A 14,025-nucleotide genomic window follows, 5' to 3' on the forward strand; every position below is an offset into this window, starting at 1 on the left:
GTATATGTTGTAATTAACAATACATTAAGAATAAACAAACAACAAGATATGAGAGATTTTATGAAATTAAATAATTAATCTTGTTGGTTAGAGACAGAATTTCAACGCAATAGGTCTTCAGAATTTTTTTTAGAAATAAGTTACTGTTATCACTGAATCTTAATTGCTTTGTACTCAAGTATCTAGATATTAGTACATTTGATTAAGTTTTCTATCATGAATTATTGTAGTTCACTTCACTGCACCTCCACCTCCTGCCCTCCCCCAGTTCTTAAGTTTGGGAAATATTTAGTGATTGTAAGAAGACTAACTTGCACTAAGTTTAAGTATATACAAAAAAAAAAAAAAAAAAAAAAAAAAAAAAAAAAAAAGACTAAAAGAGTTAAGCTTTCAGAGATTTTGCAGCAAATAAAAATAGATTGTTTTAAGGTTTCCACATCATATAAAACTTGAAGCTTCACAAATATACCCTAAGAAAATTTGACACATACAAGTTTGAAACTGTTACTGATTTGTATGCGCTAAAGACTAAAGGTTATTCTTGACAAAAATTGATGATGCAAAAGCTGGTATCTTAAAAGTTAAACTATTTCAGACAAAAATAAGCAGTTACTGTTTATTTTCACCCATCTTCTATGGCAAAATACTCAGTGGCTTAACTACACATATTCTTGATGCAGTCATCAAAATAGTTTCTTGGTTAAGAGGTATAAAAAAGCCCCTAGCCTTGCAATTATACTTGCAAAGCCATTATTCTGCCTAATGTAATAACTATTCTAATTGTATTTTTAACATATACTGAATTGTTCCAAATTGCCATTCTGGTCTACGCAACTAATGAAAGCCTACATCACCTTTTCACTATACTTTTACAGCACACACAAACTAAAATTGCTACATTTCAAAACAATAGTGCATTTTAACTGCTAGTTGAAAGCGACAAAACTATGCGCTGCTATGTAGAACAAAAGTAAATGTGAACTGATGGTCCTCTGTAGCTCTGGCCTTCCCACGCCCCAACCTTTCAGTGGCACTACTTTCAACAAGACAGTCAGGTTATATTCAACAGCTACACAGTTATTTGCGATCAATTCGTGTATCAGGAAAAACTACTTACAGGTAATATTTTTTTCAGCCCACAACGTAAAAACTCATTTCTCAAGTGTATCCTGAAATCAAGATCTTCTGGAGATGTAACAAGGGCATTGATGAACTGCATACAGGCTACCTATGATCAGAAATATAGGCAGAAAGCTTTCATTAGGAATGAAACAAAAATAAACGCTTACTGTCTTTGACTATTTCAGTTTACTCGCATTATAAGAACAGATGTCAAGAGATGAACGTTACCATAAAAACCATAACAAAACCTCAGGATACAAGTAAAACTACAGCTCCATCTAATGTCACAACCACAAAAGAGATGATAGCATGCTAGTCGCATAAGCATCTGAATAGTATGTGTAGGTATTATAATGCAAACGCACAGAGAAATAATTACAGTGGTACCAAATTTACCATGTTTCACTCTCTCGCTTTATTTCAGAAAGTTATTCCCATACTACATTCCCATACTTCTACTCTTTCTCTTCCTCCTCTGTGTTCTCCAACTTGAAAGCAACTTCTTCTTGCAATAATTGGAGATTGAAAAATAAAGAGTCAACAAAATTAAAATCATTAGATATGTGTTTTCTACTCCCGTGCAGCATTTTTGCAGAACACCTGAAGTCTCAGGCTACTAGCTAAGGCTTTAATTGAACAGCTGTGCACTTTAATTGATTTATTTTAAAACAGGTGGACAATAGCATTAGGTCAGAAGTGCTGATGCATATTAACAGACTACAGTGGGACTTCAGGAAAATATCCAGTTTGGTAAAAGATGCTAACTGCAAATAGAAGTAGCGGGGTGGGGCAGGAACAATCTATAGCTGCTGGACAAAAAAATAAAAATAAAAAAATAAAATTAAAAAAGATAAAGACTCCCTTCCAGTTTAATTACATACACTATTTAGTTTTAATGGAACACCTTAAGAAGTCTTAAATTTGTATCAAAATTCACTTTGAAAGGCACTCCCCTAATATAGTTGCATCATCAGAAAATGTAGTGTCATCATGCTTGCTTGAATGACTCTTGTCATGTTACTACTATGACATGACTTAACAAGGCAAAGTACATGTCCAATCAGAAATTAATAGAGAGAAGAGGTGCCATCTGCTATGATTGTTTTTGCCAGAAGAGACTCTGGCTTAATGGCTTGTGCTAATACATTACAAGTAAAGAACGTTTTTGTCAGAAACAAGTTAATGAGTCTTGCAATTGTACCTTTACTCAAGTGCAAGTGTTTTTAGCAAGGGGATCACGTAGTGCGAGAAGACTTCAAAATGAATTTCCTTTGCAATAGCATTAGTTGGACAAATACTATTATTAATATGTAACATTAAGATTAAGATGTAACACCTACGCGTGTATTACAAATTACCAAAATAAAGGCAACAAATCACTTCAAAGATGTTTTCAAAAACAGTACACAAAGATTTATCATAAGCAAGAAGAAATACTGATCTCAGTTTCCTCTAAGTCTGGTTTTCAGAAATTCCACTATTAATAGCGTCTGATATTTGTCAAACATTTCAATAGCTAGAAGAATTTTCATGACACACGTATCAAAGAGTTCCAAGTTGCAAACTTCCATGTAATCTAACTTTTACTATTATGTTTCTAGGTAACTACTGTTGGCTAAGATTTTCAAAACTGACAAATTTTGAAGTAGAATACAAACCATATTTTGCAGAAATTGCAAATAAATTGATTCTTAAAAAAAAAAAGTACTACCTGAATTCCTACAACACTACTTCAAAGCAGATAAGAATGTAATTTATAGAGACCTCACCTATATGAAAATCTTGCACTTAAGAATACAAAATTTGACTATAAAGACTGTATTCTAAAAACAAAGCCAGTCAAAGTCATTCTTCAGTAGGATATTCAGGCACTTTGTCTCTACAGAAGCAGTTATGATAAAACATATGGCTAATGATGCAGGATGTGACATTCTACATGTGACATGAGGCAAAACTCATAGCATGCCACAGCCTGACATGTGAATTGACAGATGAAACAACACACGTGACATGATATGATATGAGGCAACAGGTGAAACAAAACATCATGTCACATCAACTGCCAATGGTCATGTCACATGTATCATGTCATGCCACTGCATATAAGTGACATGTCAAGTTTCACATATCACATGACCTGCCCATATCCTGTGTCATGTCATATGAGAGATGTCCAATATCACACGCCATGTGTGATGTGGCATCACACAATATTACATGTCATTTGGCATGTGGTGTGATGCATCACATCACAGGCCACATTACATGTTGCACCACTTGGTATGTCATGTAATGTTTTGTCACATGACATGACTCATGTAGCATGCAGCACATGAATTACAACACCTGAAATGACATGTAGCACATGACATGAGACAACACAACTTCATATGTCACAAGTCATGTGTCATGCTACATCATGTCACAGGTAACTTAACATGTCACATGTCACAGGGAGTATAATATGTGCTATGGGGAGTGATAAGTTGGGGGTGTGATATGTGCAGACAGGCATCATGTGTGGGAAGGGCACAATATGTGTCGGGGGTATGATATGCTAGTGAGGTGCAATACGTGGTAGGAGATCTGAAAAGTAGGGGATGGTGTGATACATGAGAGATGCAATGTGTGTCATAGAGGCACGATAAGCGCTAGAGGGGACATGATAAATGGTGAGGGGGCTTAATAAATAGGGGGCATGGTATGTCAGAATAAGGGCATGATATGTGGGGAAATGACATATCATGGGAGCATAAGCAGAGGGATGTGATACATCAGGCAGTATGATGCATGGCAGGGTGCATGATACGTGGAAATGGTAGCAAGCGGTGTGGGATGTTATATCCAAATTGGGCATGATATGCCAGAAAGGAGCCTAAAAATTGGTAAAGGAAAGGTATAATAATCAAGGGGTCATAATAAGTGGTATAGAGGCCTAATAAGAGCACAAAGAGGGGAAAGATGTTGAAAGGGGCTTAAGTTGGGGGATGGGAATGATAGGTAAGGAGGCAGCGTGATAAGTGGCAGGGGAAGTGTGATATGTGGCTGACAGGGAAAATTTCATAATAAGTGGCAGGAGGGTTGAAATATGTAGGAATGAGGTGTGATACAGTAAGTGATAGGGGAATGATGCATGGCTAGGGAGGGAGGTGGTATGTCGGAATGGGGGCATGATAAGAAGAGGGGGGAGTGATAAGTGGCAGGGGCATGATATATTGGAATGAGGGAGTGATAAGTGTGCATGGAGGGGGAAGAGATAAGGTGCAGAGGATGGCAGGGGGAATGCTGGAATGGGAGGGGCAATACATGGTGGAGGCATGATGTGTTCAAAGGGCAGCATGATTACTTCTCAGAGGGGTTGATACCTGGCAGAGAGGGGGCAAAACATCAGAATGGGGTTGGCAGGATGAATGGTAGGAAAATGATATATTGGAATAGAGGAATGAGAAGTGAGGGTAGGGTAAGGGGGAGAATGTGGTACAACGTGTCATATATTTTAGCTTACAGTGCAACTAAACTTTGCCAGGAAATAATTCTTAAATCAAGTCATATACAGTGTTTTTTACTTCACATTATTTCTAAAGTATCAAAAAGTATATAGGAAGAAAAGTCAACACACCTGCAGTTGTAAAAATTCATGGTTCTCCAGCCCTTCAACAATTTGTGAAAACCGCTCTCTGTTGCGCCTTTCAGCAGCAGTTGTTATAGCTCCTAAAAGTTTGTCAAGACTACACAGAAAGATAAACTGTCAAAAGCTTACTATAGTTAACATTCTCATTTTGAAGAAACTTAGTCCACTGTTTACACAATTCAAGCATTTAGTACACTGATAGGTAATCTAAATGCATTTATCTACATTTATTATGTTAAGCTGAAAACAAATCAAGGAAGAAGTGTTAAAATATCCATGCATTTACAGTTAGAACAAGAGGAGTAAGTTTCTATTGGGACACTCTTAAGAAATAAGTAGACATGTTCAGAGAACAACAGTTGCTGCCTTTGCAATGCTGTACATTTGGTACAAGCAGGAAAGTTTGATATTTGGGAGTTTTAGTTACCTTTTCAGAAGCCAAAATGATTTACTTACTGTATACAAGGGGATTTTGTGTTTTTGAACCTTCAGTAAACTAACACCTTCAACAATTCACAGTACAGATATTAACTGATGATCTTTGCTTTAAAAAGCTCATGGATATGAGCTACATAAGTTAATTCCGTAACTTGATTTATTTAAAACTTCACATATAAATGAAAACTCTGACTTGGCCAAATTAGTTATGCTTAGGTAGAGAGAAGATGCTCTGGTAAGATTCACCCCTTTTTTATTTCTGCAGTTTTTTCCCTTTTTTAACATTTTTTTAAACTAATGACAAACCTCTGTGCAGTGTCATACCAGTCACTTAGAAAAATAATTACTTCATCTTCCCCTCCTTGGGATAAGATAATTAATGGGACAGATAATTAATGGGTAAGATCATTAATGGGATTATGTTAGGTCCCAGCCTAACTTTCTGTTGTTCTTATTTCTCCTTCAGTTCAACTGACAGATAGCTCACAGCCTCCTGTGGCAACCCATTCCATCAACTCAATACAACATCAGAACACTTCTCCCTCAAGTTGACCCTCAGCTTTCATTGCGACAGTTCAAAGCTTACTATTCCTTTGCATACTCAGAGATACATGAAATAATGGATATAGGAAATAACTTCTCTTTTCAGCTGCTTTCTGCAAGCATTTATGGCTCATTAAGTGTTCTCTTCTTTACAATAAGCAATTATAATCCTTCAGCACCTTCTGCTTAGGTCCATTCTTTTCCGTTATTTTTTTTAATGATTTAATACTGTATTAATACATAGGAACAGCTGAAAGACTCTTCATTAAAATTGGAAATAGCATAAAAGCAGTATAAAAAATAAGAAGACTGTAAACACTAAGTGGTTACAACTGCCTTGCCCCCCCTACCGCCTAACAGGCAAATTTCATCTCACCTGTGACCAAACTGACACCTCACAAGCATTCAAGAAGTATTTCATTTCAATATCTTACTCACATATTTTCCTCCCCAACAATGCAGATCGCAGAAAGTATTTTCACCGTTTCTGTCATCATGTTAGGCTGCTTTGGATCAATTGCTCTTGATAACAATAAGAGACTTCTTTCATCTCCTAGAATCCTTTGCAAGCCATACTTAGAAATAAAAAGAAAATTTTTAATTAAAAGACTGTATTTGCCCTAGATGTTCACCATCATCTCTGAGTTACACACATGCACACACATACTCTTCCATATGAACTTGCTAATGTTCTACTACTAAAACCTTACGGCAATTACCACTTGGGAACACAAGTCAGTCTTCCCAATCTTAAATCTAAGGCCTTTTCCTGACAAAAAGACTCAGTTCCTAAAGGAAGGTATCTTGTAAAATCAGGTACCTCCCAAAACACAGACTACAGTTTTTATTTCTGATGAGATCTTTCAGGTGTATTTAAGAATGAAAAAATAGTTTTTTTCCCCTGTTAACTATTACAATAGGACAAAAATCTTTTTCCCTGGCAACTCAAAGTAACTTTTTCACTCACTGGCTGATAAAGTTGAGAACTCTCTCTTTAAAGAAATACTTCCTTTCATTTACTGCAAATCCTATTTTCACTTTATGTACTGATAATTCAAAACCTATGCTTTTGCATTTTTTTTTTCATTAAGTACAGGATGCTCAGGATCAAACATTGTTTGCAATTACATACTGTATGTGTAGGAATAACCAGGAGTTAAAAAATAAATAAATAAATAAAAACCCCAGGCATTCAGTGCTACAGTAAGCTATTGTGTAAGTGTTTGAGACCTTAATAAACGGAACAGCAGTAGTTAAAAGTAACTTTAATATATAGTTAACTTTACTGCAGTGGGGGAAAGCTAAGCCATTATGAACAACATTTGAGTTTGTTATGAGTTAAAGTCATAAATCACAAATAACAAGTTAACAATTTAAGTCATGAGTTCAACAAATCAACTTCTAAAAGCAGTTTACACAGGCTTAGTGAACACGAGTAATACACTAAAAACAAATTAGATTCACCTTAACCTACCTTTATTCTCCATCTACCACTTTAAGAACAATACCTACAAACACTAATCATACTCAATTGAAATTAGGTGTTAATTATTATAAAAATTAGACATTTTAGAGTTTTTTGGAGAGCCAAAATACAAGCAGTATAAAAACATTAACCGCAATGGAAAAAACGTACTCAAAAGAATCCAAAACAGGTTTTAAGGGAAATAACAGTATATACTTCCAAGTTAATCTACAATAACATATTTCAAAAGTTATTTCCTACTAGCTCTTCTATAACCTCATTATACACAAGAGTAAAATACAGTTCTTATTTTATTTTAGAAAGAAATATTTTTCATATTTCATAAGCAAGTTATTTTCCTAATTCATTTACCTTCAATCCACATGATCATGTTTGCCAAATGGTTTTACTTCTATACGAATAATATTTAATATAGATTCATGAACAAGATTCTCAACAAAAATTGTACATCACTTTGAGACCTACATTTCCAAAGAGTAAGATGACAATGGACATATGAAAAAATTCCCTCCTTTTTCTGAGATTCAACATCTTAGTTGATCCTGAAGTCTACTGAAAACAGTGACGCTAAAAGTATCTGAAATTTAAATTTTCTCTTACTTTGTTGTTCATAAATGCTTTGAGGCACTGGATAAGTTTATGTTGATTCTTCTTATCAATGCTTTCTTGCCTTGAAGGGAAGGAAGAAAATAAAGTAAGTGTGATCCATCTTCACAAGTTCCCCCTCCCTCTACTCTAATGATCTGAGTCCTTACTGTTTCTTGTCCAGAAGCCTTTCCAGTACATCTAATAAAAGTCCAAGACCTTCATGTCCAAAATTGTTAACCCAGCTAGAAAAGAAGTGAAAAAAAATTTTAGTTATCTTTAAATCAAATGTAAAACTTTCAAAGTTGTGTGTCCAATACTGCTAACACATCACTTCAGAGACACTGCCTTAAATACCACTTTCCAGCAAGACCTAATCAGCTGTTAATGCAAATGGGTAGCTCCAGCTAGATGTTTTGGAGCACCTAGCACAAGGCCAAAAAGAAGTTGTAATTCATTGTGAGCAAGTGTCGATAGACAAAAGGTAAGTGAATTCATTTCTGAAGTATTTGCTAACAATAAAGCACTTTAAATTAAGCATATTACAGTCCTGCAAGAAGTTAAATATAGTGCCAGCATCAAACATCTACAGGAAACCAAAAGTAGAATGCAAAGGGACAAGATGCACTGAGGTGGTCGGGGGAAGATGGCAATAGAGACGCATAGATGTTCCTTTAAATTACAAAAGGACGAATACAATATCCTTCATTTTTCAAATACTTTAGGATATTTGATACATAACATTCATATGACAGCAACAAAAGAAAAAAGTGCTGTCCTACTGTTAGTAGGACTAGAGAGTGTAGTAACAAAAAGATTCATTCACCACATGGCTAACAATCCAAAGTCTTCTAATTTATAAGTAATTTACAAAGTAAGGGTAAAAATCAGTAAATAAGGTAATAGGTAAAATGTGACAGGAAATCCAAAGCACCTGAACTTCACTGTAATGTATAATTATCTTTCCAAATCAAATGTATATTTATTGCACAATTAGTAAAATAAATGAAAATAAATATTGCAGTATGACATCACTAGAACAGTCCAAAAATTTTCCTTTGAAAATTTTATAATGGGTCTCAGGACGAGCAAAGCACCTCTCAAGTCCCAATGAAAGTTGTGCTGCAAGTATCTTTTGAAAGACTTGGCCTAACAAGGATTTTGTATACATGCAAGAAATGATCATACTGATCATTTCTGATATGTGGATCATCACACACACAATCCACAAAAGCTTCCCACTCCTCCTTCCCCCAACAGTCTGCTTTTGCAGAGTGAAACAGCATGATCATTTCTATTTTCTACAACACACTAAGGCCTTGACTAAATGAAAAAGTCCACTTGTATTGCTTTGTGTGCACCAGTTAACTATGCAAGGAGGTAGTTCCATGGAAGAACACAGCTGCTGATTAAGATGCTGTAATTGTCACATGAACACATTCTTTACCTGAAGCTAGTAAGTTGTGCTGAGAAAGAATGGTAAACTAACCTGGGTATAGTAGCATACCAACGCAGCAATACTGCTGTGAGCACCTGCACTACTAGTTGAAAAACATGAAATCGGAACAGCACTGTTTGTGCTATATACTCTTGACAAAAGTCAGTACTTCAAAAACATACATATACTTATGCTGTTGGAGGCAAAAGAGTGCTAGCCATCCCCCAACCATAATGCAGTCAAGTATTTTAAACACAAGATGTAATCACCTGAGAATCTACTGCAGACATTACTTGCAAACATGCAGCCTATACTTTGCTTAAAAAAAAAAAAAAAAACACACACACACACACATTCTTGCAACATGGTGGCATTTCTTGCTACCATTTATATGTATATTTATACATTTATTTATAAACAAGTACTGCCCCACACACACTTGTACACACAAACATGTGCCTACACAGTGATTTTTCCCTTAAATTGCCTCAGACAAAAAATATTCTTGGGAAAGTATTTACCAAATCACACTGTCCTAAAGTCAACACATTGCACATTTTGTGTAAAATCAAGTAACAATATATTTCCAAAAAAAAGCTAGAAAAAAAATTGATTACATTGCTACATTGACGGTGATGGCAAATGGGTCAATTGTTAAAACTGTGTTAAAACTTTTTTTCAACCAGAGTTTTGAAAACAGGGTACAAAGGTATTTCCCTCAAACATACTCATAACTGAAGGAATGAAATTCTCACTGTAGCCATCATCTAGAATGAAAGATGTTCATCAGTCACCATAGGATCTGAAAGATTAATATCACCAGATATATTATAAATGTATATTCTACGTTCATATTCTTTCCTCTTGCAGAAACAGTACTACATAATCTCAAGTCAACAGCTAAACACCATCATTTCTAAATGTGCTTGCAGTAATAACAAGGACATTCACAACTTGTGTGCCACAGTGACTATATGCAGTAGTTTATCTTTACAAGCGTTTGAAGCATATTTGTCAATTCAAAGTAGTCTCAAGACTGCTGAAGATCGACAGTATTAATTCTGACATCTTAACTCATGGTAAATGGCCATCGTAAAGTCTACCTAATAGCCAATTCATTTCATAATACTTAGTGATCAAGCAGGAGCATAAACATTTTTTTAGTAAGCAATTCGCATGACATCCTTCATAGACTGAAGTGACTTTAAAGTTAGCTGATCTTGGACACATAGTAGGTAGCACTGCTTTACCCTAAATATGCAAAAAAAGTTCTTTTCAAAGGAAAGTTTTCTTACAAAATAAATTTGATATGGCTGTTCTGAACTTGCACGTACCAAGCAAATCTAATATGCAGAGCTTTTAAAATACTTTACCAATAAAGTTACAGCATACAGGACTATCAAAAGCACAATAAGTGCTCTCAGACCTGCAACTGGAAAAAGTTTTCTGTAAACAAAAGCTGAAAATATCCTCTTAAAAAAAAAAAAAAAAAGAAAGAAAAAAAACCCAGCAGAGTAGCACATTATCAGTTCTATTACCAAGTTATCTTGTCCTAGTGTTTCCGCAAACAGGATGTAAACTTCAAGGCTAAATTACAACTCGGATTTAATATTTGTCAATATTACAAACAATATAAGCCAGCATCTGTCTTTAATTTCTGTTTATTATTCAAATTAGAAAAAATATGGAACAGATGCTATTTAAAAATGTTTGCCTCAAAGGTTTTATTTTACTAAGAAATTGTTAATTTTATGAGATGAATTCTTGCCCTAGCTTAATAGCAGACTTCTATCTAGCCACAGCCACACTTACGGCTATGCCATATAAAGTTCATAAAAAGTTAAAATAGCTCCAATTTTAACTATACTAATCCTAATACAAATATCAGATATCCCCATTCAAGCATTTCTAAATAAAAATTTTCTCATAAAATTAATAAATGTACATAGGGAAAGCATGTTACATTTAAGTGTTGTGCTACCATAGCTATATTTTTATACTGATATTATACCAAGTAGAAGTGATGCTGTAACAGCAATACTCTGTAAAAATATTTTTATTAATAACCAAAATTGCAGTCTTAGGAAACTATTGCAGGTTCCATCTCACAGCATTCAAGTAGCAAAAGCAACATTTAAATTAAAACTGTATTCTAGGTACACCTGACATATGTTCACCTCCAAACCATCCAGAGCTTCTGAAGAGAGATTTGGGGGAAATTGCACTGAAAAGCTCAGCAGTGTTCTTCATCATATAAGACAGATGTTTATAAGACAGTTAGCTAATTAAACACATGCACATGAAATGGTTGAGGTTGGATCGGATCCCTTGACATCATCTAGTCCAACCCTCATGCTCAAGCATAATCTCCTGGAGCACCTTACCCAGGATTGTTTCCAGATGGCTTCTGAATATCTCCGAGGGTGGAGACTCCACAACCTCTCTGGGCAACCTGTTCCTGTGCTCCGTCACCCTCACAGGAAAGAAGGCTCTCCTCATGCTCAGAAAGAAACTCCTGTGTTTCTGCTTGTGCCTCCGCCTCTCATCCTATCGCTAGGTACCCCTGAGAAGAGTCTGGCCCCATCCTCTTGACACTCTGCCTTCAGATACTGATACACAGTGATAAAATCCCTTCATCAGTGTTCTCTTCACCAGGCTGAACATGCCCAGCTCTTTCAGCCTTAAATCATTTTATACCATCTCAGATATCTGAAGAATAAAACACTAATCTATTATGCAAAGTCTTCTGTTCCTTCCTTGTCTACACTATACGTTGGGGGTCTGTAGTGTCAGTCGTATCTGATCAAAATTCCATTCAAAGTGTTCATACTTCTCTCAGAAAGAGCTTGTAATTTTAAAAGAACAGAACTGCAGAATTCCTATGTATTTGCATCGATATCTATAACAATTATATATCAAAATGACATTCACTGATGCAGCATTTTTCTTCTTCAAGTAAACCAAGTTATATGCTTTTTACCAAAAAAGTAGTCTCCCACCAGTCATTTTGGTTTTGCACAAACTCTCCCAGAGCTTATAGGCACTTTCAAGAATTGAGCAGCTGTAGTATCCATTTCATTTGAAATGACTAAGCAGCAGGGAGGGGAGGCCGCTACAACCAATCCAGATTTTTTTTTTTTTTACTCTGAAAAAGTATAATAGAACCTTCAAATTTTTTTGCATTCTGAACACCACAACAACCTAAATAATGTAAACCCACAATGAATTACTATTTTAAAACAGTGCTCATGTAATTTAGAAAGTTCTGCTAGACAAACTATTATTTTCTCAATAACTATTCTAAAGGGATCTTTGAGAACTTGACAAGAGACAATGAAATGCAGCAAACCATTGCAATAGTTATTCAATAATAGAAGTTATAGATCAAAATTTTTCCTGGTTAACTTAAAATTAGAGAGAAACAGGCAATTTTAAAAGTTACTTTTACTAGCGCTTATGTAAAAGGAGTGGTTTAAGCACTCTTTCATAGAATCCCAATTCAGAGATGAATAGTGAAATTTAGGCCACTGACACTGGTTTTGTTAGGATGGCTTTTCTCTAGTTGTCTTATTCTATCCGTTCCCTGCAACGGCTCTAGTATTCTCACTCACAGCCAGTCCTGCATCTTGTATTTTGTATTTTTCATTCTGCGTTAATCTCAAAAGCATTTTTTTTTAACAGTTGCCTCTCACACAATTCACATTTATTAACTATAGCCTTTTTGACAGCAGCTACATTAAAGCACTTCCACTTCAAAGAGTATACTGCTCAGATCAATTACTCAGAATTAACTGTTAATTTAAGTGCTTTCACAGAACCAGCTTGGTTTATTCCCATGTAGCATTCCCAGTTATGGCATATCCTCTTTTAAACTATCATTGATATTAGGCCTGCCAGGATTTCAAACAGAAAGAAAAGTTCGAACCATTCAATGCTGCGGCCTTTGATTCTTTAAGATGCTGAAATCTAACTTAAAAGCACTGATGAACAACAATTGATTCCATGCTCTGTTATCATACACTAAGCTGCAACTTGAACAACTGGTTGCATCCATCTCCTCTTAAACTGCACGAAATCTTCATATACAGCTTCTCTGAGTCCACATTTCGCATATCTACAGCTTTACCTTTCCATAATGCTTTTCACCAAATTCTGTGCCAAAAGGTAAAACACACAAACTTGGCTAAATATAAATGAGGAAAATGAGAATACTGAATAGAGCAGGCGATTTAGCAACAGCATAAACAGATGCAGTTGAGAGCACTCAGCGTGTTCTTTGCCTCCATCATCTCCAACAAGGTGTCTCAAGCTTTCACGCTTAGGGACTGAGTTCAGACAGGAGCACTACCAACCACAGATGACAATCAAATGAGGGATTACTCAACAGGACTCAACTCACATAAGTCAGCAGGACCAGATGGTCATGCCTAAGGGTACAAAAAAGGTGGCTGATAGCACTTTAAGGTCACACTATCACCTTTGAATGGTTGTAGAGATTGGTAGAGGTCCCTTAGAACTGAAGAAGGGCAAATTGGTGTACTCCGCTTCAGAAGGGCCAAAAGGGTGACCCAGAGAGCTAAAGGCCAGTCACTGTGATCCTTGGGAAGACCATAAGGCAAATCCTCTTGAAAGCCATTTCTGGGCATCTAGTCCAACCCCCCTGCTCAAGCAGGGTCACCTAGAGCACGTTAGGTAGTGTTGCATCCAGGTAGGCCTTGAATATCTCCAGAGAAGAAGACTCCACAACCTCTCTGGGCAATCTAGTCTAGTGCTCTGTCACTC

The 14,025-nt window shown here is 35.8% G+C and overlaps 1 protein-coding gene across 1 annotated transcript in view; it reads right to left on the bottom strand.

Annotated features, from left to right (window-relative positions):
- The window catches only part of DIAPH2 (diaphanous related formin 2), a 252,358-nt gene that overhangs the window by 202,905 nt on the left and 35,428 nt on the right, over positions 1-14,025 (bottom strand). Inside the window, exons 7-11 of the mRNA XM_062584399.1 lie at positions 7,976-8,050; positions 7,821-7,890; positions 6,173-6,309; positions 4,742-4,850; positions 1,118-1,228 (exon numbers count right to left, since the gene is read on the bottom strand). Of these exons, the coding sequence (XP_062440383.1) occupies positions 1,118-1,228; positions 4,742-4,850; positions 6,173-6,309; positions 7,821-7,890; positions 7,976-8,050 (502 nt within the window). The remainder of the gene's footprint in view (positions 1-1,117; positions 1,229-4,741; positions 4,851-6,172; positions 6,310-7,820; positions 7,891-7,975; positions 8,051-14,025) is intronic.

The sequence above is a fragment of the Rhea pennata genome, chromosome 11, assembly GCF_028389875.1.
Source record: "Rhea pennata isolate bPtePen1 chromosome 11, bPtePen1.pri, whole genome shotgun sequence".
Taxonomy (NCBI): Eukaryota; Metazoa; Chordata; class Aves; order Rheiformes; family Rheidae; genus Rhea; species Rhea pennata.